Here is a 27,118-nt window from a genome sequence, read left to right on the forward strand (position 1 = left end):
GGATATTTTGTTACATACAGGGATGAATGTTAGCCAAAGCAGCATGGGAACTCTTTACTTTTTTGAATAGGAAATTTTACAGCCATTAAAGAAGCAGCTGTTTGGACCCTCTCGAGTGACAGTGCTGCAGTCCCTTACTATTGCACTAACGTGTCAACCTAGAGTCTCTGGTCAAATGTCAGACTGGGTTTTTGTGGTAAACCACTGTTAGCTTATTACCTGTATATGTGACATACCTGGACACATCCCTGCCGGCCCTACCTGAGACTTCTCCCCCCCCCGGTCCAGGTATAAAGGCGACTGCTCCTCACCCCCCTGCCTCAGTCTGGATCAGTTCATCGGCATGGGTATGCTCCAAGTCTTTTGCTAATAAAAGCCTATTTGTTCTTGCATACAAACTAGTCTTTGCTCGATTGATAGTGCATCAATTTTGAAGTCAAAGCTGGTGTATCTGCCTCTCGTACCATGTGCTGGAGGTCTTGTGGCACAGTGGTAGAGTCCATTCCTCTGGACCAGAAGCTGCAGGTTCAAGTCCAATGCTTGGCTTTCTTGAACATGGAAGGAGCATTCATAACGTGGGTTCGATGGGCTGATATTCAGTTCGGAATCCTTCCACCACTAATACTCATGGGAAGGGGGGTGGGTGAAGGGGGTGGAGTGTGAAAGTACACTTAAAAAAACATGTTGGCATGGTGGCATAGTGGTTAGCACTGCTGCCTGACAGTGCCGGGGACTCAGGTTCCATTCCTGGCTTGGGTCACTTTCTATGTGGAGTTTGCGCATTCTCCCCGTGTCTGCGTGGGTTTCCTCCGGGTTCTCCAGTTTCCTCCCACAGTCCAAACGACATGCTGGTTAGGTGCATTGGCCATGCTAAATTCTCCTTCAGTGTACTTGACCAGGTATTGGAGTGTGGCGACTGGGAGATTTTTACAGTAACTTCACTGCAGTGTTAATGTAAGCCTACTTGTGAGGCTAATAAATAAACTTCTAAAATACCATGACCGTAGGAACAGGAGTAAACCATTCAACTCTTCAATCTGCCCCACCATTCATCCGGATCCAGGCTGCTCTGTCATCAGAACAATTCTCCACTTTCCATCAGAATAAACTTCAGAACCGAGTGGAGCTTTTTGTTCAAAACGAGAAAAGAAAACTAGCTGACCTCTCCCAATGTTCCCAGCTCAACTTCCCACCCCTACCCTCTCTCAATCTTACAAGGGGCTGAAACCAAAATTCATGGCGTCTGGTGAACAAGAGCTGGCCGATAGAATTCGTCGTTGCTAAGTACTAGAATGGTGTATTTGTTGTTACTGGAGGATGTATATAGCCTCTCCTCCCATCCCTCTTGTTTGTATAGTCCCCGATCCTTCCGGGGCTGTTAAAAAAAAGAGGATGATTGACAGGAACAGCACGCGAACAATAAACAGCGGCGAAGATACATGGAGAGCCTTTCTCAGTTGGAAAGCGGCACAAAGACCAATCGAAAGAATAAGAGAGAAACTCCCAAGATCCACTGGCCAGGCTCCCTGGTCCCGTTTCACGGTGAGTGCCTTTGACTTCTGAACTAAATAAATGTCCCTTCTTAAAGCCTGCTTTACAGCAGAGGTGACTGACTGGCCCTCCTGATCTCTGCCACTTCCAGTCAGAATAAAACACGGATTTCGACTCTAGGAAGAAATTAATAATTTCTGAATGCACTGTTATTGTTCAAATCTAACCTGTATTGAACTTATACTTTAAAAAAAGCATTGGGTGTGTGCAAACCACCCGTTTTAAAAAATGTGTCACTCCAGTAACTTCTAGGATACAGGTTTTAACTTTCACAATTCGCACTAAAAGTGGGAACTTCCCTCTTTCCCACCATGTTTAATTCACGTTAAACTTACAAAACAAACTTTCGCCTCTCGCCAGCATTGTCTTGTTTCCTCTTTGACAAACCTGGGTTCAGTAATTTTTGAATGAATTTCTCTCCTGGGCCAATGTTTTCAACTGAAACTCTCGCTTGAGTGCGATCACTAACAGCTCATCTGTGTTTTTAAATATAATTCCATTCTCAGCTGGAGAAAGTAACGCGTGTTTGTAAATTAAATCCGAAAGCTGGAAGTGCAAAAAAAAGTGGTGTTTCTATTTTTAAAAAAAGATTTAACTTGAACTATATTAACTAGAAAATAGTTTGGTGACATTTCAATAATAAAGTGCCCAATTCCCAAGTTTTGACTGGGACACACGCAGCTTATTTCCTTTCAGCCAATTTTATCTTTTTGTGAAAGTGACATACTTGGCATTTCTCTATTTTCTCTATTTTTAAAATACTTTGGACTTTGGCTCGGAACAAACTTCTCCCTGCACGTTCAAACTGATCCTTTTTCTCCCTTCCTTTTTTTGCCTGTGTGCGGAGTGGAGAGAGGGAGGGGGAGGGGGGGGGGGGCGGAGTGCAGACAGTAGGATACTTTAGAGAAAATTACAATAATTTCCGTTCTGCGGTTTACTTACAAATGAACACATCCTGTCCTTTTGTGAGGCTTAGGGCGCCTGCGAGGCGGGCCGTCGGCAGCAGCGCTGCTTCAAGAAAGAATTCTTGCCTTCCCCTCCCAACACATACAAATTCAGCTTTACTCTCCCGTGCTGCTACCTAAATATTGGCCTCCCGATGCCGCAGTCTGTATTCTGATCTGCTTAAATAAATGAAGCCGACCATTTTATTAATTTACAACTCAATTTTTTTTCGCTCTTAAGGCCCAGCACATTCTCTCCCCCCCCCCCCCCCCCAAGTTTAGAAGCTATGTTAATCATTGCTTACACACTGCAATTGTTCAACAATCTCCCAAGATTATTGTCCCTCGCCTCTTTACCATGTCAAGAGATTAAGGGTCAAGTTGTAATATTTTTTTTCCCTTTTGGGTTCACAACAAGGAAAGAGAAAAAAAAACCTTTCTTCTTTTGTCTGTTGTGAAAAATGGAGTGCTTTATTGAAGGTTTCCTTTAGTAAACTAATGTAATAGGATTGCAAACTCTCTCAGAATGTGAGGTTAAAACAAAACACAGCTCCCACTTTTATCCCCCCCCCCGCCCCAGTACGTGCCTTGAACTTGGCAGATCTACACATATGAAGCCTTGAGGTGGTGTGACCTTTTCATTCTGTAAGTGCTAAATCAGTCCCCGTGGTTGGGATTGCTAGTTTACAGTTGTTCCAAATCACACTCCCTTTTATTTTGTTAAATAAAGCAAGATTCCGGGAGTTTTCCAGATGCTTTGATGACTGCTTGCTGCATTCCCCGTTTCTATTGTTATACTGGCTGTGTGATGGCCAAATAAATGAAACACCAATTTTTATTACATGTGATCCTCATTTTTTTTATTAGCGTTTTGGGGATTTTCAATTCTGTGTTGGTTCTATTTTCCCAATAACCCCGCGCCCCCATCCCCAAAACTAATGCCATTGGTCATCTGTGATAGGGTACAGTAACACTACATGCAAAGGATTTGCTGGGGGAAAGTTGAGGAAAGGACATCTGTCATAATTATTTGAATCATATTTTCATAGTAGCCTTGAGGTCATACATACTTTATAACTTGTGCATTAAGGATCTTTGGATAGTTTATTTGAATCCTCGGTTATAATCCGCAATTAAAGGAAACATTATTGCTAAAGTGCTGGTAATGTGGCAGTGTTAATGTAGCAATGCCTCAGTTCATTACCAGAAAGACACTGGTGCTTTAACATTTAAAAATTGATAAACTTTTTAGGCAGCCTTTTATTCATTCGTGGGATGTGGGTGTCACTGGCCGGGCCAGCATTTATTGCCCATCCCTAATTACTTTTGAACTGAGTAGCTTGTTAGGCCATTTCAGAGGGCATTTAAGAGGCAAGAATATTGCTGTGGATCTAGAGTCACGGGTGGCACGGTAGCACAGTGGTTAGCACTGCTGCTTCACAGCTCTAGGGACCTGGGTTTGATTCCCGGCTTGGGTCGCTGTCTGTGTGGAGTTTGCACATTCTCCTCGTGTCTGCGTGGGTTTCCTCCGGGTGCTCCAGTTTCCTCCCACAGTCCAAAGATGTTAGGTTGATTGGCCATGCTAAAATTGTCCCTTAGTGTCCTGAGATGTGTAGGTTAGAGGATTAGCGGGTAAATATGTAGGGATATGGGGGAAGGGCCTGGGTGGGATTGTGGTCGGTGCAGACTCGATGGGCCAAATGGCCTCTTTCTGCACTGTAGGGTTTCTGTGATAAGGCCAGACTAGGTAAGGGTGGCAACTTTCCTGCCCTAGAGGATATTCGTGAACCAGATGGGTTTTTACAACAATTCATGGTCATCCTTAGACTTTTATTTTCATTGAATTAAATTTCACCATCTGCCGGAGTAGAATTTGAACCCTAGTCCCCAGAACATTACCCAAGGCTCTGGATTACTAATACCACTAAGCCATCAGGCAGCACGGTGGCACAGTAGTTAGCACTGCTGCTTCACAGCGCCAGGGACCCGGGTTCGATTCCCAGCCTGGGCCACTGTCTGTGAGTCGTCTACATATTATCCCGGTGCCGGCGTGGGTTTCCTCCGGGTGCTATGGTTTCCTCCCACAGTCCGAAAGAAGTGCTGATTAGGTGCATTGGCCAAGCCAAATTCTCCCTCAGTGTACTCGAATAGGCGCTGGAGTGTGGCGAATAGGGGATTTTCACAATAACATAATTGCAGTATTAATGTAAAGCTCCTTGTGACAAATAAATAAACTTTACATTTACTTTACTTTACTGGAGGCATTGGTGAGTAAGATTTTCACTGAAGTTTCACCAGATGCACCACAAATCTCTGAACCCAAACCAACAGCGACAGGGAGAAATTAGCATGGCCAGTTTATCTAACCAGCATGTTTTTGGACTGGGGGAGGATACCGAAGCACCTGGAGGAAACCCACACAGACACAGGGAGAATGTGCAGACTCCGCACAGTGATCCAAGCCGGGAATTGAATCCGGGTCCCTGGCGCTGTGAGGCATCAGTGCTAACCACTGTGCCGCTCCATACAACGAGTTTCAGAAATAGGTGGAATTATTTAAAGCTGCTTTAATGTTTTTGGTGTGCATTGGATTTTGCAAATTTGAAGCCCATTTAAAAACTAGACCCTTGTCAAGATGGGGCAGGTGAGATCCTGCACTTCATGGATTTCTATTTTACTCCATGGCCTTTCTGGCATGTTGTTCAGGGTACCCAAATCTTTCAGAGTGGATGAAGGTAAATTTGACAGTCTTTCATACAAGTGAAGAAACACCCTTGAGGTCATCTCCACTATTGAGACAATATTTAATTTGAGGGAATATAGGGTGCCTGGGATTTTGCTGAAGCTTGTAAACTGAATTTATAAACAAAGATTATTTCTATACTGTCCTAGCATTCCACTAGTATCAAACAGCTATTGTGTTGTTGACAAGCTCCAACTCATTTAATAGCATCGGAAGAGATCAGAGGCGTTTTTAAAATATCTATAAAGATGTAAATAAATAACACGCTGTGCTTCAACAAGTCTTTGTACAAATCTTTGGACTATACCACAATTGATCTGAATGCTATAAGAATTACTTAGTTTTGGACTGTCTTTCTCTCTTTGCTTTCGTTAGTCTCACAGTGCTTTCCAGTTCACACGAAGCTCCTTCATTTGATGGGTTGAGCTCTGTCTTTCTTCAGCACAGCTGCTGTCAATGCATTTCCTATTTCGAACAGCGAGTAGGCAAAAAGTTTGGATTTATGCAACACCTTTTCCCGATCTCAGGGCGCCCCAAAGCATTGAAAACCAGTCAAGTATTTTTCAAGCGCCATCACTGTTGTTATGTGGTGAAGTACAGCATCCAGTTTGTGCAGAGCAAGATCCCATAAGCAACAATGGGATAAATGTGCAGATAATAGTGATAAGGAGGTATTGTTTTACAATAGGTCTGGCTGGGTTACTTGTCTCACATTGCCCTGGCATTCTCAGTGATGAAGCTGAGATTGTTCACTTAATATTTCTGAGTATTTTTCAAAAAATCTAAATTGCTTTGCATATCTTTCTAAGTGTGGGTCAGGAATTCTGTTTTTGCCTTTTTTCAGTGAAGTAAGCTATGTTCCTGATTTTGGGAGCTGTGTGCAAGTATTAAAATACACTTAATTCATGTATTTGGCAGATATAATGTTGTATTCTCATTTTTGTGAAGTATTAACAGAGCCTGCTGATTTGAACTGACTGGAAAGAAAAGTAGAAACATAGAAACTAGAAGCAGGAGTAGACCATTCAGCTCTTCAAGCCTGCTCCGCCATTCATTTTGTTCATGGCTGATCATCAAAATCAATATCTTGATCCCATCGTCCCCACTATATCCCTTGATCCTTTTGGCCCCAAGAATTATATCTAATTTCTTATTGAAATAACGCAATGTTTTGACCTTAATTACATTCTGTGGTAGTGAATTCCCCACATTCAGCACTCTTTGGGTGAAGAAATTTTCCTCACCTCAATCCTAAAAGGTTTATCCCTTATCCTCAAACTATGACTCCTCGTTCTGGACTCGCCCACCATCGGGAACATTCTTTCTGAATCTACCCTGATAAACCCTGTTAGAATGTTATAAGTTTCCATGAGATCCCCCTCACTCTTCTAAACCCCAATGAATACATTCCTAACCAACTTAGTCTCTCCTCATATGACAGACTTGCCATCCGAGGAATCAGCCCAGTAAACCTTTGCTGCACTCCCTCTATAGCAAGGACTGTATATAATAATTTCTGAAATTGTTCCACTGGTTTCAATAGCTAATTTATTAAAGATAGAATTGATTTGAAAGTTTCTTGCCTTCTGATTAATATAATTTAGCATTAGTTTGAGCACTTCTCCAGAGTTTCTCAAACTTTATTTTAACGTCAAGTTTTGGATTCTTGAGAATACTGTGAAATTGAATACTTTTCCATTCTCGGCACACTGGGTTACCATCAATTACTGCCAGTTCAGATTATAGTGTGGACAGATGAAGAATAAATCTCTCTCTACTCTTATTCAAAAATGCTCCCTCTCCTCAATCTCGGCCTCAGACACACACCCCTTACGAACACATCTCTGCTCAAATCTCTGTGGTTTGTTTGGGATTGCCAGATTTTTTGCATTGAACCGTGGACACTTTTGTACTCAGGCTTTGTGTCTATTTGGAACTAGATCAAAGTTAGCCCAAATTGTTATATGTTGCATTCTCACAGCCAGCAGAGAGGGAGGAACCTTTGCCCATCAGTCTGAATGTTAGCTGAGCTTTAGATTCCAGAGTGGAGAGGACAGTTTGCAAATACCTGCTGCAGCACCCAATCATCTGTTATTTAAGAAGTCTCACACCACGAGGTTAAAGTCCAATAGGTTTATTTGGTATCACGAGTTTTCGGAGCGCTGCTCCTTCATCAGGTGAATGGAGAGTTGGGTTCACAAACACGGCAAACATAGACAGAGACTCAATTGCAAGGTATTATCATTACCATTATCTTGTAATTGAGTCTCAGTCTATATTTGCCGTGTTTGTGAACCCAACTCTCCACTCACCCGATGAAGGAGCAGCGCTCCAAAAGCTCGTCTTACCAGATTAACCTGGTGTTGTGAGACTTCTTACTGTGCCCACCCCAGTCCAAATCCAGCATCTCGACACCATGGTCTGTTATTTAAAATTCGCATAAAATAATAGTTTCATTTTAATTCAATTTAGCATGGTTTGGTGCTAGCAGTGGAAATATGGAGACACCGACACAAGAGGTCTAGTTGGACCAAAGAGCGGCACAGGCTTGGAGGGCCGAAGGGCCTGTTTCCTGTGCTGTACTGTTCTTTGTTCTTTGTTGTTCTTTGAGGTCAAATGGCCTCCTTCAGTGCTACATGATTCTCATAATCACTATTGGTGTGATTGAGTCAGACTGTGTGTTATGCTTTTTTTAATCGAAAGTCGCTTGGTAATGGTGAAGATGGAGTACTAAAGGCTCCTTTAATAGGCACTGATAATTTCCTGCATACTCTACTCTGGCTATAGGAAACAAATTAGTTCATCATTCCAGTTTACTATTAATATAAGTACGTTGCAGCAAGTTTCGCTATTTCAAGATAATAGACATATGTGCCTATAATTTCACAAAGTTGCAACTCAGGCAAAAAATTAAACTCCTACACTCAAGATGTTTGTTCTATTCTTTTTTGCCTAATTATAGATTCTAAACTTCAAAGATTGGAGTGTCACAGTAACATCTAGGCAAAAGCTAATGCTTCCCAAATGTGCTTCATACACAAAACCTCTACTGTGGCAGTCGGCTAACAGGTTAACAATTTTTTCTCACCAATTTTCTCTTTCAATTTCCTTCCTTCCTCTATTGCCTGAAGGCTTCGGCTCCTTGCTGTGATGTGATTCCAAAAGTAACAGGCACCCTCAGCACTGCACCCAAATACTGATTATTTGTGGATAATCAGTACTGTTCCAAAGAGCAAGATACCAATGCAAACTCAAATCCCACTAGCTGGATATTGTCGGTGGGCTATTTGACCATGGCCGGCATCACAATCAAGCCTAATTGGGCTGCACCAAATATCCAAAATATTTTCCCCAAGGGTCACTGCAGAGCGCACTGGACAATTTTCCCTCCTGTACTTCGGGTTTGCGAAGGTTACTGGCATCCCAGGGTGGGATCAACAATGTGCAATACTGAGGGAATGCTGCACTCTGTTGCTTCTGAATGACACATTAAACTATCTGATGCAGTAAGTGAACATCCTTCAAAGAAGGGCAATGAGTCTTAGCCAGCTCTTCTCCCTCAGCCATCGCTACCAAAAAAAAAAGATTGATTGCGTATTTATCTCATTACTGTTTCTGAACTATTTTTTATTTTCATTCATGGTATGTGTGTGATGCTGGCTAGGCCAGCATTTGTTGCCCATCCTTAATTGCCCTTGAGAAGGGGGTGATGAGCTGCCTTCTTGAACCATTGCAGTCCAAGTGTTGTAAGAACACCCACAGTACTATTAGGAAGGGAATTCTAGGATTTTGACCCAGTGACAGTGAAGGAATGGCGATAGGGTTCCAAGTCAAGTTGGTGAATGATTTGGAGGGGAACGTCCAGGTGGTGGTATTGCTATGTATCAGCTGCTCTTGGCTTTCTAGTTGGTAGAGGTCACGGGTTTTGAAGGTGCTGTCAAAGGAGCCTTGCAGTGCAAATCGTAGATGGTACATCCTGATGCCACTGCATGTCAGTGGTGGAGGGAGTGAATGTTTGTTGTGGTGGATAGGGTGCCAACCAAGCGGGGTGCTTTGGTGGGGTTGAGTTTCTTGAGCGTTGTTTGAACTGCACTCATCCATGCAAAGGGAGAATATTCCACCATACTCCTGACTAGTGCCTTAAGATGGTGGACAGCCTTTGGGGAGTCAGAAGGTCGGTTACACTCTGCTGAGTTGAGTTGAATGCAAAATGACTGCTGTATTTGTTACGTAACAGCAGCCACTGCATAACAATATTATGACTGTATTAGGACTCTGTTATTTCTGACAGGTATGGTGTGACATGCTATAAGTACTGATTTGTACAATTAAATAAACTTCTATTTGGATAGAATTACCTGCGCATATGAACAATGGATATTCAGATGAAGAAAAGGTACAGTCTGTACGTTTAATTTTCTGATTATGCTCGAATTTCAGTCCAACGATGGGTTGCCCTTGTCATCTTTTGAACTTTTATTAGTGCTTAGCAAGCTGAAAATAATCACCAGGAGACAGCAGTGCATTTTAGTACTCAAACAACTTCCGTGTAAAATAGTTTCTGCTGTTTGATTGGGATTACTCAACAAAAGATTAAATTGACTGTGTGTAGCACTTTGCAAATTACTTGTTTTTATGGTATCAGTTGCAACCCAGATCAATACCATGAACTTCTTGGGAACTTAGCTTTAACCCAGCGAGGCAGACTTGTCACACTTTCTAGATTACACCTGGTTGAAATGGCCAGTGAGTGAACTTGGTGTTATCGGATCTTTATTTATTCTGACCCATGAGAATTGGACATTTTGTTTCATACATGGAGTGCGGAATTACTATTCCCAATGGGGCTTTCAAGGCAAAATAAACTGTGATTGTAAAAAGAAACTTAAATTTGCATCATTCAGAGGGTGAAACAGAATTGATGGTAAAGAATGATTGATTTTGGACAGTGTAAATTCACATCTGATAACAATTGGTTAAGAATCATAGATTACTACAGCACAGAAAGGGGTCATTTAGTCCATCATGCCTGTACTAGCACCTTGAAGGAGCTATCCAATTAATCCCAGCCCTCTACTATTTCCCCATAGCCCTGTACAATTTCTCCCTCCAAATATTTATCCATTCTTTTTAGAAAGTTACTATTGAATCTTCTCCCACCCCTCTTTCAGGCAGTGCATTCCTGATCAGAACGACCCACTGTAAAATAATGTTTCCTCATGTTTCTGATTCTTTTGCCAATCACCTTAAATCCATTGGCTGATGACCCTTATGCTACTGGAAGCAGATTCTCCTCAATTACACTACAAAGTATTTCATGGATATAATGACCACTATCAAATCTCCTCTTGACCTTTTCTGCTCTAAGGTGAACAACTCTAAGCTTTCAAAATATTTAAAAATTATTTCCAATGCAGACAGGTCATTAGGCCCTACAGATTCATGTTGCTGTTTATGCTCCACCTGAGTCACATCCCCCTCCTATTCATCTTAGGATATATCCTGATTTAAAGTGTTACTTAGTTAGATAAGGATCAGTGATGGAACCTTCCACACCATTTACCAAATTTGCTGAATTATGATAAGTCATCATTTTCTAACTAGTCTTGTGAGACCAAAATATTTACTCCTTTGGTTGCTTAAGTAGGTCAGGTTGGGTACTAGTTAGAACCTGAATTGGGAAAAGTATTTTTCACAGTAAACGTCATTGATGATTTAAAAAGAACCTTAAGATAAGTGTGCACGAGACACAACAATTGAAGGTAGAAACATTCACATTGCAGTTCCACCGTGAACAATCTGCCACTTCAAAACTATTTTTAATTAAAAGTACGTATTCAATTGATGCCAAGCGGCGCAGCACCCCTGCTGCATAGCAAGGGACTGGCATTGTTTGATGTGGGTGGGCTCTGCGTGCTCAATCTGCACGTTCCCGCCCACCTGCATCCTCATTCTATGTTCCAGCCCCTGCATGGTAGAGAGGCAGAAGCATAGGCTCTCGGTGGCATCTGTCACTCGAGCTGGTCTGTAGAGAGGAAAATCTGTGTGGATTAAGGGGGCACGTAAGTGAAAACTGCTTTCATGTAAAGTACCGGCTGCAGGGATAGATTAGTACTTGCACTTGTTGTGTGATTCTTTTATTAAAAACAGATCAAATATACAGGATGTCCTGTTTTTATATGCCTATTGATGCTAATAAGCAATGATTTGAATCTCCCTTTATTTTGAACCCAACATTGTGGCACATTATAGTAAGACTTGTCAATCTCACAGGAATTTTATACGACAGCAGGGACCTGAGAGGATGCTGAAAGATAAACTTTGGAACTTTAATGGTTTCATTCTGTGAGTTTCTATGGTGCCTAAGGAAGAGGTTAATGCCTTTGGAAACGTGTGCAGCGTTATGTATTATTAGTCTGGGTTTTACAATAATGTAAACTGTAAATCAGAATTTGTAATACAACCTGCCAGTGAAATCAGGAATTGAAAAAATACAGTAAAGAGAAACAATCTGTTTTGAATATTTTAATTGAATGCAGGTTGGAGCATTTTAAATGCTAGTAATTGTGTTTAGCTGGATGATTGTAGATTGCTACGGTGAGATGTGACTAATAATACAAGTTACTGTAAAAAAAACTGTGAAAATATGAAACTTTATAACTCTCCAATATTTTGCCTTATTAACCTTCATTGCTAATTATTACATTGGCCCGGTTGCCTGTATTCTGCCTTGATCTAGCAAAACACAGGCTCAGAAAAGTTCTGTCAGCTCTCAGCTCCCACTCTCCATATGCACAACCTATGTGCATAATTATACATATCTTGCGGTTCAGTTGATTTACTAAACTTTACTTACTATTTGTGATGTCCTTTGAACTACTTGAATTGTGCTATGACCGTGCAACACACTTTCCAATATCCATTGTTCTTGCCTCGGTTGGAGTGTGCCTCACTGTGTTACACTTCAGTAAATTTGTTGGTGGATTTCAATGCTTATCACTCACATTGTGCTTATTCTGTGTCCGGGTATCGCAGTCCATGTCTGTGCTTGAATCAATGATTGAGTGGAACCACTGATTGATAGTTGAACACCTGCATAACCCTTAATTGAAAAAGATTGGGGGTAATGGTGCGGTTTAAGAACAGAGCCCTTTCACCTCTGGGACCTGGATTCAAATTGAGCCGGTACTGGTGGGATAAGAATCTCCTTTCTCTGTCTGAATCCTCTCGCCACTTGCACTTTAATATGCAGCTGATAGCTGACATACACACTCTGTCATTGGCTACATTGCTGTGTATAAATGATTCAACCTGCAGGGAACCAATGGCACCACAAACTTAGGCATCTTAAACTGCTGTTAAGAGCTGGCATGGGTGGCTGTGTAATCAAATCTCTGAACTATCCATGCAGTTGAGCTGACTTATAGAGACTAGCCAAATAAAAAAGAGTGGGACATAGACTTTTCTTCCCCAAGACAAAGAGAAATGTCCAACTCTTTGTAAAGCCATGCCCAGAGCAAAGCAAGCTCCCTAAGTCAGCGCGTATAGGCAAATTTACTCAAAGATCAGAAGGGTGGCTACTGTTGGAAATGTGACCATTCTCAGTTTATACAGTAGGAACACTTTTAGAACTGGAGGTGTCCTGGTAACTTAATGATTTTGTGAGATAAGGGCTAACCTGAACTTCGGTAGAATTTTGACATATTGCCAAGGAGAGAGTGGGAAGCAATACATTTTGAGTCAGTTTCAGATTTTCTGGAAATTTGTTAATCGGTATTCATTTTAGTTTGTGTGTTAATCAGTTGAATTGATAATTCTTTGTAAAATGTACTCGACTGGTTTTGTTTTCCAGTTGATGTGTGGAGGTGAAAAGGTTCTTCCTTAAAGGTGTTTATTACAGAATCCAGGAATGCAGCTGAGTGGAACAGTTGGTGTCATGCTCCTAGGCCATCCAAGCCTTAGTTCCGGGCCTGACTGCAGGGTGCGCTTCTGAAATTAGATTTAAGTTGTATCTTAAACGATGCTTGATAGTGATGTTATTTTCCCAAAATGGAAAAATGTACTATTCCACAGTACCCATGTCTTAGTGTCTCATTTTAGGTGGGTTTGTTTAATGTTTGATATTTATTTTATTTTTAGACATAAAATCAAACAGTGTTAGTTTGGTATTATTCCTGATCCAGTTATTATTTATTAATTTAAAATTGTGATGGTGACATATTTATGAGTGCACATTAGTGGTATTTTGCACCAGATGAGTAGAAATTTTCTTCATTGAATTGCTGGGAAGAGAGAAGTCTTTGTTCCTACCTCAAATTCTGCCTCTTAGCTACTGATTCTGTCCTTCCCCCAGCAACTCTGAGGCTGAACCAGACTGTTTGCGATTTTAGCGATTTTATTTATCTCTGAGATGAAGGTGTCACCCCGTCAACACGCCCCCCCCCCCTCATTCCATCACCCACCTGCTGCTGAAACCCATATCCGTGTCTTTGTCACCTCTGGACTTGACTATTCCAAAGCACTCCTGGCTCTCCTCCCGATAAACTTGAAGTCATTCAAAACTTTGTTGCCCATGTTTACTTGAAACAAGTCCCACTCACCTAACTCCCCTGTGCTTGCTAATCTACATTGGCTCCAAGTTAAGCAACACCTTGACTTTTGAAATTCTTATCCTTGATTTTAAATCCCTCCATGCCCCCCACCACCCACCACATATCTCTTCTCAGGGTTTTACAGTTCCTCGAGGTATGGGCACTTCTTTCATTATGGCCTTGAGCTTTCCAGATTTGAATCAGTCCCCTTCTGGCAACCCTGCTTTCAGCTGCCTCGGCCCCAGGCACTGAAATTCTCTCCACAATTCTCTCTGCCTCTCTTATCATCCTTTAAGTCTTTTCTTAACACCGATCTCTTTGATCAAGCTTTTTGGTCATTTAACCTGATATCACCTTATGTGGCTTGGTGTCAAATGTTGCTTTATAACGCCCCTTTTGATTTGATTTATTATTGTCACATGTATTGGGATACAATGAAAAGTATTGTTTCTTGTCCGCTATACAGACAATGCATACCCGTACATGGAGAAGGAAAAGAGAGGGTGCAGAATGTAATGTTACAGGATGTAGAGAAAGATCAGCTTAATAAAAGGCGCATTTGAAGCATGTCGGGGCGTTTTATTATGTTGCATGCGCTATATCAATGCAGGTTATTGTTGAAGGTGAAAAGCTGGGGTCTCCGCATTGACTTTGCTGCATTGCAATTCAAGAGAGCATTATTTGCAGAGCTTTGTTACAGAATGTTTGTTACAATCCCACTCACTTGTCAGGGACATGTTAAGACTGCAGCAATAAATGCTTGAGATACAGAATGTGACTGCGGTACTAAATCTCCAGTAAAGAGTGTACTGAAAGGGTGACGCTACAAGTCACATCCACTCACTCTCTCCATTCTGCAACACACAGCAACCTCCGAGAAAAAAGCTCAATGAACGCCGTCATAGCCAATCAGCGCGCGGGCTCCGCAAGCCCACCCCCGCTTACCCAATCAGCCGTGACCGGATGCGGCACTTCCTCTTCCATTGGCCAATCGGCGCTTGGGCGAGTACCCTCCCCGCGCCCTATGGCAGGCCGGCATGCAAATGAAGCCGTGGGAAGCGGAGGCGGGCCGCGCGGGCCGACGGGAGCTGTAGTCTGTCCGGCCCCAGCTGCGGGCAGGGCCAGAGCGCGAGTGGACTACAACTCCCAGGGCGCACCGCGAGGCTGCCGCATGCGCAGTGCATCCGCCGAGCCTGCCCATTCATGAGGGCGAGAGGAAAAATAGCATTTCACTGGCAGCGGGGCTGATGGACGGGGCTGAGCCGGAGTCTCTGCAGTTTATCAATGATTCATCCACAATCTCCAATGTGAAGCTGCAAAAGCATCTGCAATGTCCCCTGATGGTTACTGGTGCGGTGTGGGGAGTTACTAAGCTTATTGATGCATTCTTTGTACATTCGATATTAATTTAAAACAAAATTAAAGCAAATACTACCCTCCCATCCCCTGCCAGCCGTTTTCATTCACAAAATTACGCAGAATCCGCCACTGTGCGCCCTCACGCCATCTACAAAGCAGAACATCCCCCATTGCACCTGGGTGTTAGCGAAGCTAGTTATCATTCTGGGGACGTTTAAAGTAAGTATGTTTTATTTATCGCAGTTGCACCTTTTTTTAGGTTAATGTTGCAATAATGCGACTCCTTCCCTCCTGTAAATTAAACCAAGCAACGCATCTTCAACCTAGCACGGATTGTATCAGAATTATTTCTTATTTTTGTTTTAAAAAAAATAATTTGTGAAATGAATGCTTTCTCTGAACAGATTTCAAAGAGATGGAAGTGCTCAAATCAGCTTAAATCTTGAAAGGGACTGACTGCATTTGCAGAATTCTCTTTCAATGTGTTTTCTCTTCCCAGTCCATGTTAAACATTTCGACAGGAAACAGGGTGAAAGAACCCGCAGTCTCTCACCCGGGGCTGTTAATCGTGTTTAAAAAATATGTGCCCTGGGTGTCTTGTTCGTATTAAGATTCTCAGAACTACGGCGGGATTTAAAAGACGTTTCCCAGTTGATGTTTTAAAATAAGTGGAGGTTTAATTTATTGTGTAAACCCCGGCTTCCCGCAATTACAAATGAGGGTTATTATGATAATATAGTTCATTGTTTCTTTCAATGGCTCGAATCGATTATTCAGATGGATGGAAAACACATTCTGGCCACCCGGAGTGCTGCCAAATGGCCCCATTCATTAATCGGCAATTTTATGAATGAAATTCCATTATTGACTGCGCCCGAGACGCAGACTCCCGTCTTCATAGTTAAAATGATAACAGTGATTCATCCTTCCATCTCATGGTGTGCCTGCTCAGTGTATTATTTAGAAGGTATAATATTGTTCCATTTAAAGCATAGCCCGTTGTACGTTTTTTTTTGACAGTAAATGGATGGATACATCTCTTTTTCAATGCTAGCCCTGGTGAAAAGGGGGCATATTAACTCATGGAATATTGCTTGAATACATCAAGAGGGAACATCTAATCTCTTCCTGCACAGGAGACCCATTTAATCTGGGGCGTTTTTTGATCTTACCTTGAACATTTTATATATATATATATAAGTGCTCTCCACTTTTGCCCTTTGTACATGCACTCACATGCTTGTATTTAATGCAAGCATTTGGGGGAGATTATCCCCAGATTTTATACCCAGCTCTTCCCCCACGCCCCTCCCTCCCTGGGTTACTGCAGTAACTCGGGTTTTTATGGATGACAGTCGGCATCTTCAGTGCGAACGAACGGGAGAGTAATCAGAGGGTAAGATTGAAGAAAATATATAAATGGAAGGATAGATCCCTGGCCTGAAATATCTTTCTGGTCTCCGATCGATATAACTGAGGGTGAAACGGAAAATTGTGAGTTTGAGAAGATTATTTAAAAAGAAAACAACGAATCTTCCTTTAGGGTCTTTAGTTATTTGTATAAAGTTTTATTTTTCTTTTGTTCTGTTGTTTATTTGTCATAACTTCGTCGGTCGCAGGAGCGAAGGCGACAAGCGAAGTAATGTAACTGCAAATGCGATTATTAAGGTTAATCTTGAGTCAGGACTGGCGATTTGCTTTGATTGACATTGCTGAGGTTTGACCGAGAAGGGCATGTGACCTGGGCAACAAATAGATGGGAAATTCAGCGAGAGTTGACAAATAAATCGTCAAACCGTGAGGGAAGCAACGCTTGATCTGTGACCTGCCTTGAGAAAGCTAAGGATTTCACTGGTAATGCTTAAAGCGATTCGAATTCTTGCTCTGGTCAGGTGGTTTTACAGAATGTTTTTAGTGGGTGGGTTTTGTGTCAATGTTGCAGTAGCTGTTTTTAAATATATCATTATCTAATTCTCTTTGTGTTAGGAGCTGGAAGTCTGATTGAGGATTGAATCCAATGGAGCGCCGAGTCTCTCTGGGTGGCAATGCTGGAAATGCCACCTCGGTGTTCCAACCTTTCCTGGATGGCCGGTTGCCCTACGGCAGATTGCAACACACCACCATCCTGCCCATGGACCAAATGAAGCCGAACCGGCTGGAGAACGATTATGTGGAGAACCCCATTGCCAGCCAGCCCAGCAGAAGCCCCCAGGCCCACAGCGGGGCCGCCCAGCAGGAAGCGACAGCTGCCAGTCACCACGACCAGGGCTGCGAGCACCACGAACTCCCCCAGCAGCACCCTGCCCTGTCCTGGAGCTCCCTGACGGGCAGGCCCAGCTCCATCAGCAGCAGCAGCAGCACCTCCTCCGACCAGAGGCTCCTGGACCATGTGGCCCCTCCGCCGGTGGCCGAGCAGCAGGGCTGCCCCAGGGCCGTTCGCTCCCAGCCCAAGTCAACAGCCTCCAAAGCCACCGACCTTAAAGAGACCTCCTCCCAAGGCCAGCAGACTGGCAAGCACATGTTGTTATGTGAGGGCTGCGGGAAGTGCAAGTGCAACCAGTGCACCTCGCCCAGAACTCTGCCATTCTGCTGGGTCTGCAGTCAGAGATGCCTGTGCTCCCCCCAGAAAGTTGTCAACTATGCCACCTGCATGTGCCTGGTGACAGGGGTTTTCTACCATTGCACCAATGACGATGACGAAAGATCCTGTGCTGATCACCCCTGCTCCTGTTCCCACTCTAACTGCTGTGCCCGCTGGTGTTGCATGGGCGCCATGTCGGTGTTCCTGCCTTGTTTGCTCTGCTACCTGCCTGCCACTGGATGTGTCAAACTCTCCCAAAAGTTTTACGATACTGTGAGCCGTCCAGGATGTCGCTGCAAGAATTCCAACAGTGTGTACTGCAAGGTCCCAGAGGTGTCGGCCTGCAGTGGGGAGAAGCCCTCCTGATGCGGGCAGCATGTTGATGTGGTTAATGGAACTATAATTCACATCTTGTACTTTTCTAGTTCAGCCCTTTGCAAGTTCCTGCTTTCAAAAAATTACACAGTCTGTTCAGTAGTGAGTGGGCAAATCCTACCCGTCTGTGAATGGACATAATATATAATTAGACGTTTTTCAGAAGCGGTTAAATATGGGGGTTTTGCAAAGATCTTTGGAAATCCATATCTTTATTGTTGATATGTGGAGGGTGTTCCTTCAAAAACCGAATGGATTACTTTTTTTGGGGGAGGGCGGGCAGTTAATGGGCAGAAGTATAAATCCTAAACAACCCAAGTAATCACCTTGAACTCTTACCATGTCATATATTGGCTGAGATCATTCTGATGGTCTTCAGGCCACTTGCTAATGTCAGCGTTTCTTGTAGTCTGCTTTGCCTTTTTTTGACACGCCACACAGAATTTAATGAGATACATTTTGGTATGTTCTAAGGTTCCAGAAGCCTCGTGGCAGTAACTGCACACACCAGGCCTTTTTATGGAATCCATAGCAAGTATTCCCCTAAATGTCCCTGTTCACATGCATTACTCTTCAGAGAATTAAAATCTGAGGTCCATGCTGTTCCGAATGAGGATGAGACAATAGCATTTAACGTAAAATAAGCCAAATTCTATTCACTGCAAAATTCAGTGTATTGGTTTGTAGACTGGATGAAGTAATACGATGTTATTAGACACTTTAGATTGGAATCTTGAAGCAACAGTAGAGTATTTTTGTGCTTTTAGGTAAGGTTTCCCACTCTCTACCCAATGGGCTGTTTAAGCTTTTGATGTGTTAACTCTTTTTGACTTTATACAACAGAATGTCATTTCCTGAATGCTAGAAATCCACGGTTAAATGTTTTAAAGAAATATTTTTGCGTGTGTTATTTTTCTGCAGCAAAATTTCACATTTCCTTTTTAGTCCCGATTAAGTCTGGATTCTTGTTCTTTGCGTCACAAGAGATTTTTTAACACATCAGCAGGGCCAGTGGTTAATGGGATTATTTCATTTGGTGTGAGAGATTTGTATTTCACAAGTACTACGGGCATGAGTAGATGACAGTGGCTTTTTTCAAACTAAAGTAAACCACAAAACTAACTGCTAACAATGCAATTAAAAATGTTATTGCTATATAAAAAATAATAATTTACAATAATTACCATGACTATAAATATGTATAAGGAGGGAGAAAAGGCACATGATGCCTTTGCATTATTTAAACAATTTACAATTGCCCAAAAATATGTAAGTTTAGGCCCTTGAGGTTGCATGTTCAAAAGTATGTGTAGCTCTATAGTTTAAACATACAGGGAGTGCTGTGCATGGTAGCAAGAATTGACAATATTTGCACCAGTTAAACTAGGAATGCTCTGTAAGACCTTGTAGTGAACAGATTAGGGAGAGTGAGTGGAAACTAAAAAGCGGACACACAATTGCGATGGTTATGATAAAAGAAAACAAAAATATTTCTACCCAAGCCTTTCTCGATATAATATACATCAATCTCTTGTCAAGCCCCTAAATAATAGGGGCTAAATAATAATAATGTTCCTAAATAATAAAATCAAACATTTTTGAATGAAGTGAAAAAAAGCAAAATGAGATTTAAAAAAAAAATAACATTTTGCTTTATCATTTGAAACTTCCTGCCATTTTAACATCTATTGAATGATAAAGATGGGTGAGAGCAATTATTGAGAAATAATCATTTAGCAACCCATGTCAGTATTTATTCTGCTTAGAAAACTAGTAAGGAATCGGGACTAAACTGAGCAATGACTTGATGCTGATAATATTACTGGATCATGTAGTGCCCAGGGATTGGAGTACAGATATGTTTCAGAGAATTGCATATACATACTTTTAATGATCTTAACATATCTTTTAACGATAATTATTTATTGAGAAGCTCTACAAATGCAGTTTAAAATGTTAAGGAAGCTGGTTAACCCGTGAGTGCCGCAATCCTCCTTCCAGCTCTCCCCTAAATATTGTTGGCATCTGAAGCGAACCCAACATTCACAATATCTGATGTGATTGCCCACAGGGGATGGAAATCCAGTTTCCAGTCTAGCATGACTAATGGAAACAGGATGTTTAGGGCCAACCAGAATAGTGATCAGCAAGAGGATGGAATACGTCTCCAGTGATGCTGCACTTAGTCCTCTTCTCACTTGGCAAGGGAAATCTGCAATTGCAGTGTTAGTCAGAGCTGGGTTCTACCACGCGTTCGAAAGAAAGACAGTGCAGTAGCGCAGTGCTGAACATGAATGTTGAAAGAACAAAGCAGATAGTCTGAATGGAGGATGTGAAATGACAGTTTCAGGAGCCTGACGTTCCATAGACAAGTCACAGACAAGTGTTTTTCCTCTTTGTTGCTGATTCCATTTATCCCAAACTGCCGGCCTGTTGTAATGCCATTCACAAAGGATAAATGTGTATTGTGTTATGTTTTCTTTGACAGAAGTGTAGGAGGGGGAGAGGTCCAAGGATCTTTTTGCCCTTTATCTAATCCTCCACATACACACTCTCCTTCTGTCCCAGTCATCCCTAATATGAATGCAAAATGATAACTCAGATTGAACCAGGCCAGTTGTGCTAGATTTTACAGGTGTCTCCGAGCAATGGTAGATTACAAATAATTCAAGCAAGTCTGTATTTCACAATTCTCATCCTTTGTTTTCAATCTCTCCATGACTTTGCCCCTCCCTACTTCAATAATCCCTTTAGAACATAGAACATAGAACATAGAACATTACAGCGCAGAACAGGCCCTTCGGCCCACGATGTTGCACCGACCAGTTAAAAAAAAACTGTGACCCTCCAACCTAAACCAATTTCTTTTCGTCCATGAACCTATCTACGGATCTCTTAAACGCCCCCAAACTAGGCGCATTTACTACTGATGCTGGCAGGGCATTCCAATCCCTCACCACCCTCTGGGTAAAGAACCTACCCCTGACATCGGTTCTATAACTACCCCCCCTCAATTTAAAGCCATGCCCCCTCGTGCTGGATTTCTCCATCAGAGGAAAAAGGCTATCACTATCCACCCTATCTAAACCTCTAATCATCTTATATCTTTAGTCCTGCAACTCTCAGAAAACCTGAGTTCCTCCAATTCCATCCTCTTGAGCATCTCTGACTTTAATTGTTCCACCATTGATGGCTGTGCCTTCAGCTGCCAAGGACTATAGCTCTGAAGTTTCCCCTATAAACTTCTACATCCCTCTACTTCTCTTTCCTTCTTTAAGACGCTCCTTAAAAACCTACCTCTTTGACCACACTTTTGGTCATCTGCCCTAATATCTCCATAAGAGGCTCTGTGTCAAATTTTGTTCCTGTGAAGCACTTTGAGCCATTTTACTATGTTCAAGGTGCTATATAATACATGTTGTTGTTGCTGTTGTTGTTTCTGGATTTCTGTTTAATGTAAAGTGGAAACTGAATGTAGGCACTTGTGTTGAATTGTATTTTTCTCATCAGCCCAGTTTGGAATTGCTGTTCCCTGATATGTGTCGCTGTTTGTACGTGCATATAAGGCCGATACAGCCTTAAAGTATTGCTCCATTCTGTTGAATGTAACATGCAGTTGTGGACCCTGTGCAAGTTCCATATGTGTGCTGTAAATACAATAGTTATAAAGACAGGTAGCTATGTTTTAAGTCCATCCTTTGGCTGAGTAGTTCTTCTGCTCCCAAGTCCTGCGGTGTAGTAGGTGTTTTCTTGGTACAGTGATTCAAATAAGGCACTTTCAATATATACAAAATTCTGCAATTCCATTGCCCATGGATCCATACCCCAGTATAATTCAGTATGCGGAAACGAGAGATGGCTTGAGGTTGTAAAGAGAGCTGTTGAACATTGAGCTAATTCTCTCCTGTGATATCGTGATCGATAGTTGTGAGCATTCTTTTCCTAAACCTTTAACTGTGCCACCAAAATACTCCAATTGCATGAGAGAGAGAGAGAGAGATAGAGACAGAATTATTGTATATCCCTGCTGAATTCTGGAAAAATTCAACCAAGTTGGCACCTACCAAAATCTCCATTTGTGTGGTACTCTTTAGGACAGAACTTGAGTAATTGTGAAATTCATGTTATCAGTACCAGTCATAACAATTTCCTGTTCATGTTTAACTTGGCACCTTTGTGTTAACATGAAAAGCTGTGTAGAGTTCTGTTTCTGATTCTGTTGGAAAAGGGTTCTTGTAAGAATATTTATTTGAAGGTTCTATTTTATAGTATTTATTTTAGAATTTCTCCTGTTGTGAGATTTCCTTGAATGTGTAAAATAAGGGGAAAAAAGTGATGTATGAATGAATCAGAAAAAATATATTGATGATAAAAAAAAATGTTCTGGTCTTGCAAGATTTTTTTAATATTGTTCTTCCACAGAACTTATACATTGGAATAATTTTGTGTTAGTTTGAGCTTTTCTGAATGGCACTGTTGGTCCGATGTGCTGCCCAGTAAGGTAAGGGGAAATATTGGTTTTGGGCTCCATCCTGACGCCCCCCCCCTGAGTTAGTTGAGCTTGGCTTGATTGGCAATAGGGACACAACAAAAGCCCATTGCAGCCTGAGATTCAAAAATAGAAATTGTCCAGGTTAAAATATTGAATGAGGGTAGGACTGGTCTTTGCAGTAATGCTCAATGGGGTAGAATGGTTAGGTACATCGGCCATGCTAAATTCTCCCTCAATGTACCCGAAGAGACGCCGGAGTGTGGCGACTAGGGGATTCAACTTCCTTGCAGTGTTAACGTAAGCCTACTTGTGACTTAATAAATAAACTTTATATCCTCTAAACTGATCTCAGTACTTCTCCCCTCTCCCACCCCCCCCCCCCCCCCCCCCCCCCCCCATTCATTGATTGGATGTGGGAAAGGCCAACATTTATTGTCCTCCTCTGAACTGAGTGGCTTGCTAGGCTCTTTCATTGGGCAGTTTATAAGCCAACCACATTGCTGTGGGTCTCGAGTCACATCTGGACCAGGCTGGGCAAAGATAGCAAATTTCATTCCCTAAAAGATTTTAGTGAACCATCTGATAGTTTCATGGTCATTATTACAAATACTAGTTTTTTTATTTCAGTTTTATTAAATGAATTTAAATTCCCCAGAGTGAGATTATGAACTCATATCTCCAGATCACTTGTTCAAACCTCTGGATTACTAGTCCAGTAACAACACTTTGGAGCTTTTTTAAAGTTTATTTATTAGTGTCACAGGCTTACACTCAATTAAGTTATTGCGAAAATCCCCTAGTCACCGCACTCTGATGCCTGTTTGGGTACACTGAGAGAGAATTTAGCATGGCCAATGCACCAACCAGCATATCTTTTGGACTTGTGGGGGGAAACCGGAGCACCCGGAGGAAACCCACGCAGACAAGGGGAGAACGCGCAGACTCTGCACAGACAGTGTCCCAAGCCGGGAATTGAACCTGGGTCCCTAGCACTGAGGGACAGCAGTGCTAACCACTGTGCCACCGTGGGGCTATACTCATTGGAATTCAGAAGAATGTGGGGAGATCTGACAGAAACATATAAGATTATGAAGATAATAGATAAGATAGAAGCAGGGAAGTTGTTTCCACTGGTGGGTGAAACTAGAACTAGGGGGCATGGCCTCAAAATAAGGGGGAGCAGATTTAGGACTGAGTTGAGGAGGAACTTCTTCACACAAAGGATTGTGAATCTATGGAATTCCCTGCCCAGTGAAGCAGTTGAGGCAACCTCATTGAATGTTTTTAAGGCAAGGATAGATACATTTTTGAACAGTAAAGGAATTGTGGATTATGGTGAGCGGGCGGGTAAGTGCAGCTGAGTCCACGAAAAGATCAGCCATGATCTTATTGAATGGCGGAGCAGGCTCGAAGGGCCAGATGGCTACTCCTGCTCCTAGTTCTGATGTTCTTATGTGCCGCCCTTTACCCCTCACTGCAGCTGAGGGGAAGCTGCATTGTCCCCAGTGCCTAAGAGTGACCTTTACTCAATGACAACTGTTACACGGTAACGGCATGCACGTCTGGGAATAATAGGATTGGACTGAGCAGTCCTCAATAGTAAATTGTCTGCAGTAACTCCCTCCTTCAAGCTCACCAATTGAGAATGGCTGCAAGCACTGTGTATTGGGCTTGGCTGACACAGGTGAAGCAACACCCCATTATTGAATTCAGGGGATGAGGGGCAAACTTCATGAATCAACTGTCTTTCCTCTCCATCAATTTTATTATTTCATCAGTGGATGAGAAAAATGCCCAAAAATGTTGAAAACATCTTGCGCTCTTTAGACTCTTATTCATTGAACAAGATCAATAATAAGTATCTTTGCATTTTTGAATTACAGTGCAATTTTCTACATAGAACAGCAATTTATAAGGAATGGCGATAATTTAGTCAAGTGCAATACTAACTCAGATATAACAAAAGTTGCACTGCCTAAGTGCTTTAAAGTGTTGACCATGACTCACTAGTGCTCCCGTCTGTGAGGCAGAAAGTTATGGGTTCCAGTCCCAGTCAAGGACACGAGCGCAAAAATCAAAGCTGACAATCCACTGTAGGATTAAGACAATGTAGTATTGCTGGAAGTGCCGTTTTAAGATGAAACTTTAAAGCATAGCCCCATATTCCCCCTCGGGTGGATGTAAAGGATCCCATGTCACCATATGAAAGAAGAGCAGTGGAGTTATCCCTGGTGTCCTGGCAATATTTATCCCTCAACCTCGCAGTATCTGATCATGATCACCTTGTTTCAGGGGCTTGCCATGTGCTGATTGATTGCTGAGTTTCTTGCATGGCAACAGTGACTTCATTGACTGTATGTGACCTGTGGTTGTGAAAGGTGCTATATAAATGCATCTTTTTAGCCGCTCCACGAAAGAGAGGCAACAGTCAGAAAGTAAATTTTGATGCAATGCTGTGGTCATGCTTTTACATGACATGACCTATATTTCTTGTTAACTCAGTCCTTTGCCTAGCCTTTTCCTGGGGTCACAGGACCTACAGGATTGCTGGTTGCAAAAAGATACTTTTTTCATGGTGAAGCGAGATCATCCCTATAAACATATGATGGGGCAAATGCCAGTCAGAGTGGTTTATGTACAAAGGTGCCAAGCACTATGGAACCCTTTGCTGATAGTCCAGAAGTCTCTAATATAACCAAGCACAATTGGACTGCCTTGTCATCTCTTCCTCAAGCAGGTAAGAAATGGTCAAATTTGATTGTGACCAAACTAAGAGAGTTTTCTTGTTTGGATTCCCAAAGCCCCACTTTAGGCTATAAACTAACAACAAAACTTGAGCTCTCTTGAATCCAGCCCAACCTAGGACCCCTGCCTTCTAAACCCAAAATTTCAGTATCGCATTCAACTGTTGACAATCCTAAGACAATATGCTCTTCTCCTGTATTGTTGCATCCTGTGACTTCACAAATCACCTGAATATTCTGTTTCTAAATAAGAAAAAGTGAATCATTTTGCTCTAAGTGCTATCAAGTGAATTGAGTCCCCGTTTGCTGGGAAAGGACATATCTGCAAAATAAATTCAGCATTTCTATAATCTGGGCAGTAAGAGATGAATATTGCATGCTTGCACTCTTAGTACCTGTAACTAGGCACAATTGTAAACCCCCACTGTGTTTAAAGAAGATAGTTTTGGCAATATAAACATGGGGGCCATTGTTTAGGTCCAGATGATAAAGGATCAAATGTAATGGAGTCTAAAATGGGAAAATCTAGTGGGGCTTGGTTATGGGTTAATTGAGAACGTGTTTTTTGTTTACTTGGTCCTCCCGATTGTTTAACATGGTGAACTTGGCACTTTTACTTTGGGGTTGCAGATGGCAATCCTTTTGGTGTAAAATGGGTTTAATTGATACCAATTTCTGTGCTGAGATCCTGCCCCTAATCTGTGCTGGCTTCATGGTCTCTGCCACATCGTTTCACAATGTTTATAGCTGTACCAGACATCTACCTGAAATTAGTATTGGGTTCATTTAATTTTTTTTCTTAATTCATGGGGTGTGTGCACCACTGGCAAAGAAGACTTATCCACCTGTTTCAGGCGGGACGGTGGCACAATGGTTAGCACTGCTGCCTCACAGTGCCAGCGACCTGGGTTCGATTCCCGGCTTGGGTCACTGTCTGTGTGGAGTCTGCACATTCTCCCCGTGTCTGCGTGGGTTTCCTCCGGGTGTTCCGGTTTCCTCCCACAGTCCAAAGATGTGCGGGTTAGGTTGATTGGCCATGCTAAAATTGCCCCTTAGTGTCCTGAGATGTGTATGTTAGAGTGATTAGTGGGTAAAATATGTCGGGATATGGGGTAGGGCCTGGGTGGGATTCTGGTTGGTGCAGACTCGATGGGCCAAATGGCCTCTTAATTATGGGCGGCACGGTAGCACAGTGGTTAGCACTGCTGCTTCACAGCTCCAGGAACCTGGGTTCGATTCCCGGCTTGGGTTACTGTCTGTGTGGAGTTTGCACATTCTCCTTGTGTCTGCGTGGGTTTCCTCCGGGTGCTCCGGTTTCCTCCCACAGTCCAAAGATGTGCAGGTTAGGTTGATTGGCCATGCTAAAATTGCCCCTAGTGTCCTGAGATGCGTAGGTTAGAGATATTAGTGGGTAAAAGTGTAGGAATATGGGGGTAGGGCCTGGGTGGGATTGTGGTCGGTGCAGACTCAATGGGCCGAATGGCCTCTTTTTGTACTGTAGGGTTTCTATGATTTCTATGATTTCTATCCTTCTGCAAAATGCATGAAAAAACTAGGTCCATGACCTATCAGGCAAACTCAGATTCATTTTTCCAGTTCCACTTGAAGGGTGAGTAAAATTGATCGGGGAGCAAAGCCAGTGCTGTGGCTAACCCTGTCAGTTTGCATGTGTGTCCAACAACAATGCTTTTGAGAGTCTGTACAATGTAATATGACAGCATGCAGAGTTATAGATCTA

At 42.4% G+C, this 27,118-nt stretch overlaps 1 protein-coding gene across 2 annotated transcripts; it reads left to right on the forward strand.

Annotated features, from left to right (window-relative positions):
- The first annotated feature begins 1,418 nt into the window (after positions 1 to 1,418).
- Positions 1,419 to 19,812, forward strand: spry4 (sprouty homolog 4 (Drosophila)). 2 transcript variants are annotated; one of them, XM_078230701.1, is made up of 2 exons: positions 1,419 to 1,542; positions 17,175 to 19,812. In XM_078230701.1, the coding sequence occupies exon 2, from the start codon at positions 17,206 to 17,208 to the stop codon at positions 18,133 to 18,135; it is 930 nt and encodes a 309-aa protein (XP_078086827.1). In that variant the 5' UTR covers positions 1,419 to 1,542; positions 17,175 to 17,205; the 3' UTR covers positions 18,136 to 19,812. The 2 variants fall into 2 exon arrangements, with proteins under 2 accessions (XP_078086827.1, XP_078086826.1); XM_078230700.1 differs by lacking the exon at positions 1,419 to 1,542 and adding an exon at positions 15,192 to 15,407.
- Positions 19,813 to 27,118: the final 7,306 nt, after the last annotated feature.

Source organism: Mustelus asterias, chromosome 16 (assembly GCF_964213995.1).
Source record: "Mustelus asterias chromosome 16, sMusAst1.hap1.1, whole genome shotgun sequence".
NCBI classification, from domain to species: domain Eukaryota; kingdom Metazoa; phylum Chordata; class Chondrichthyes; order Carcharhiniformes; family Triakidae; genus Mustelus; species Mustelus asterias.

Bases quoted from the DNA above. Each gene is read 5' to 3' on its own strand.
- spry4 (XM_078230701.1), top strand. From the start codon at position 17,206: ATGGAGCGCCGAGTCTCTCTGGGTGGCAATGCTGGAAATGCCACCTCG.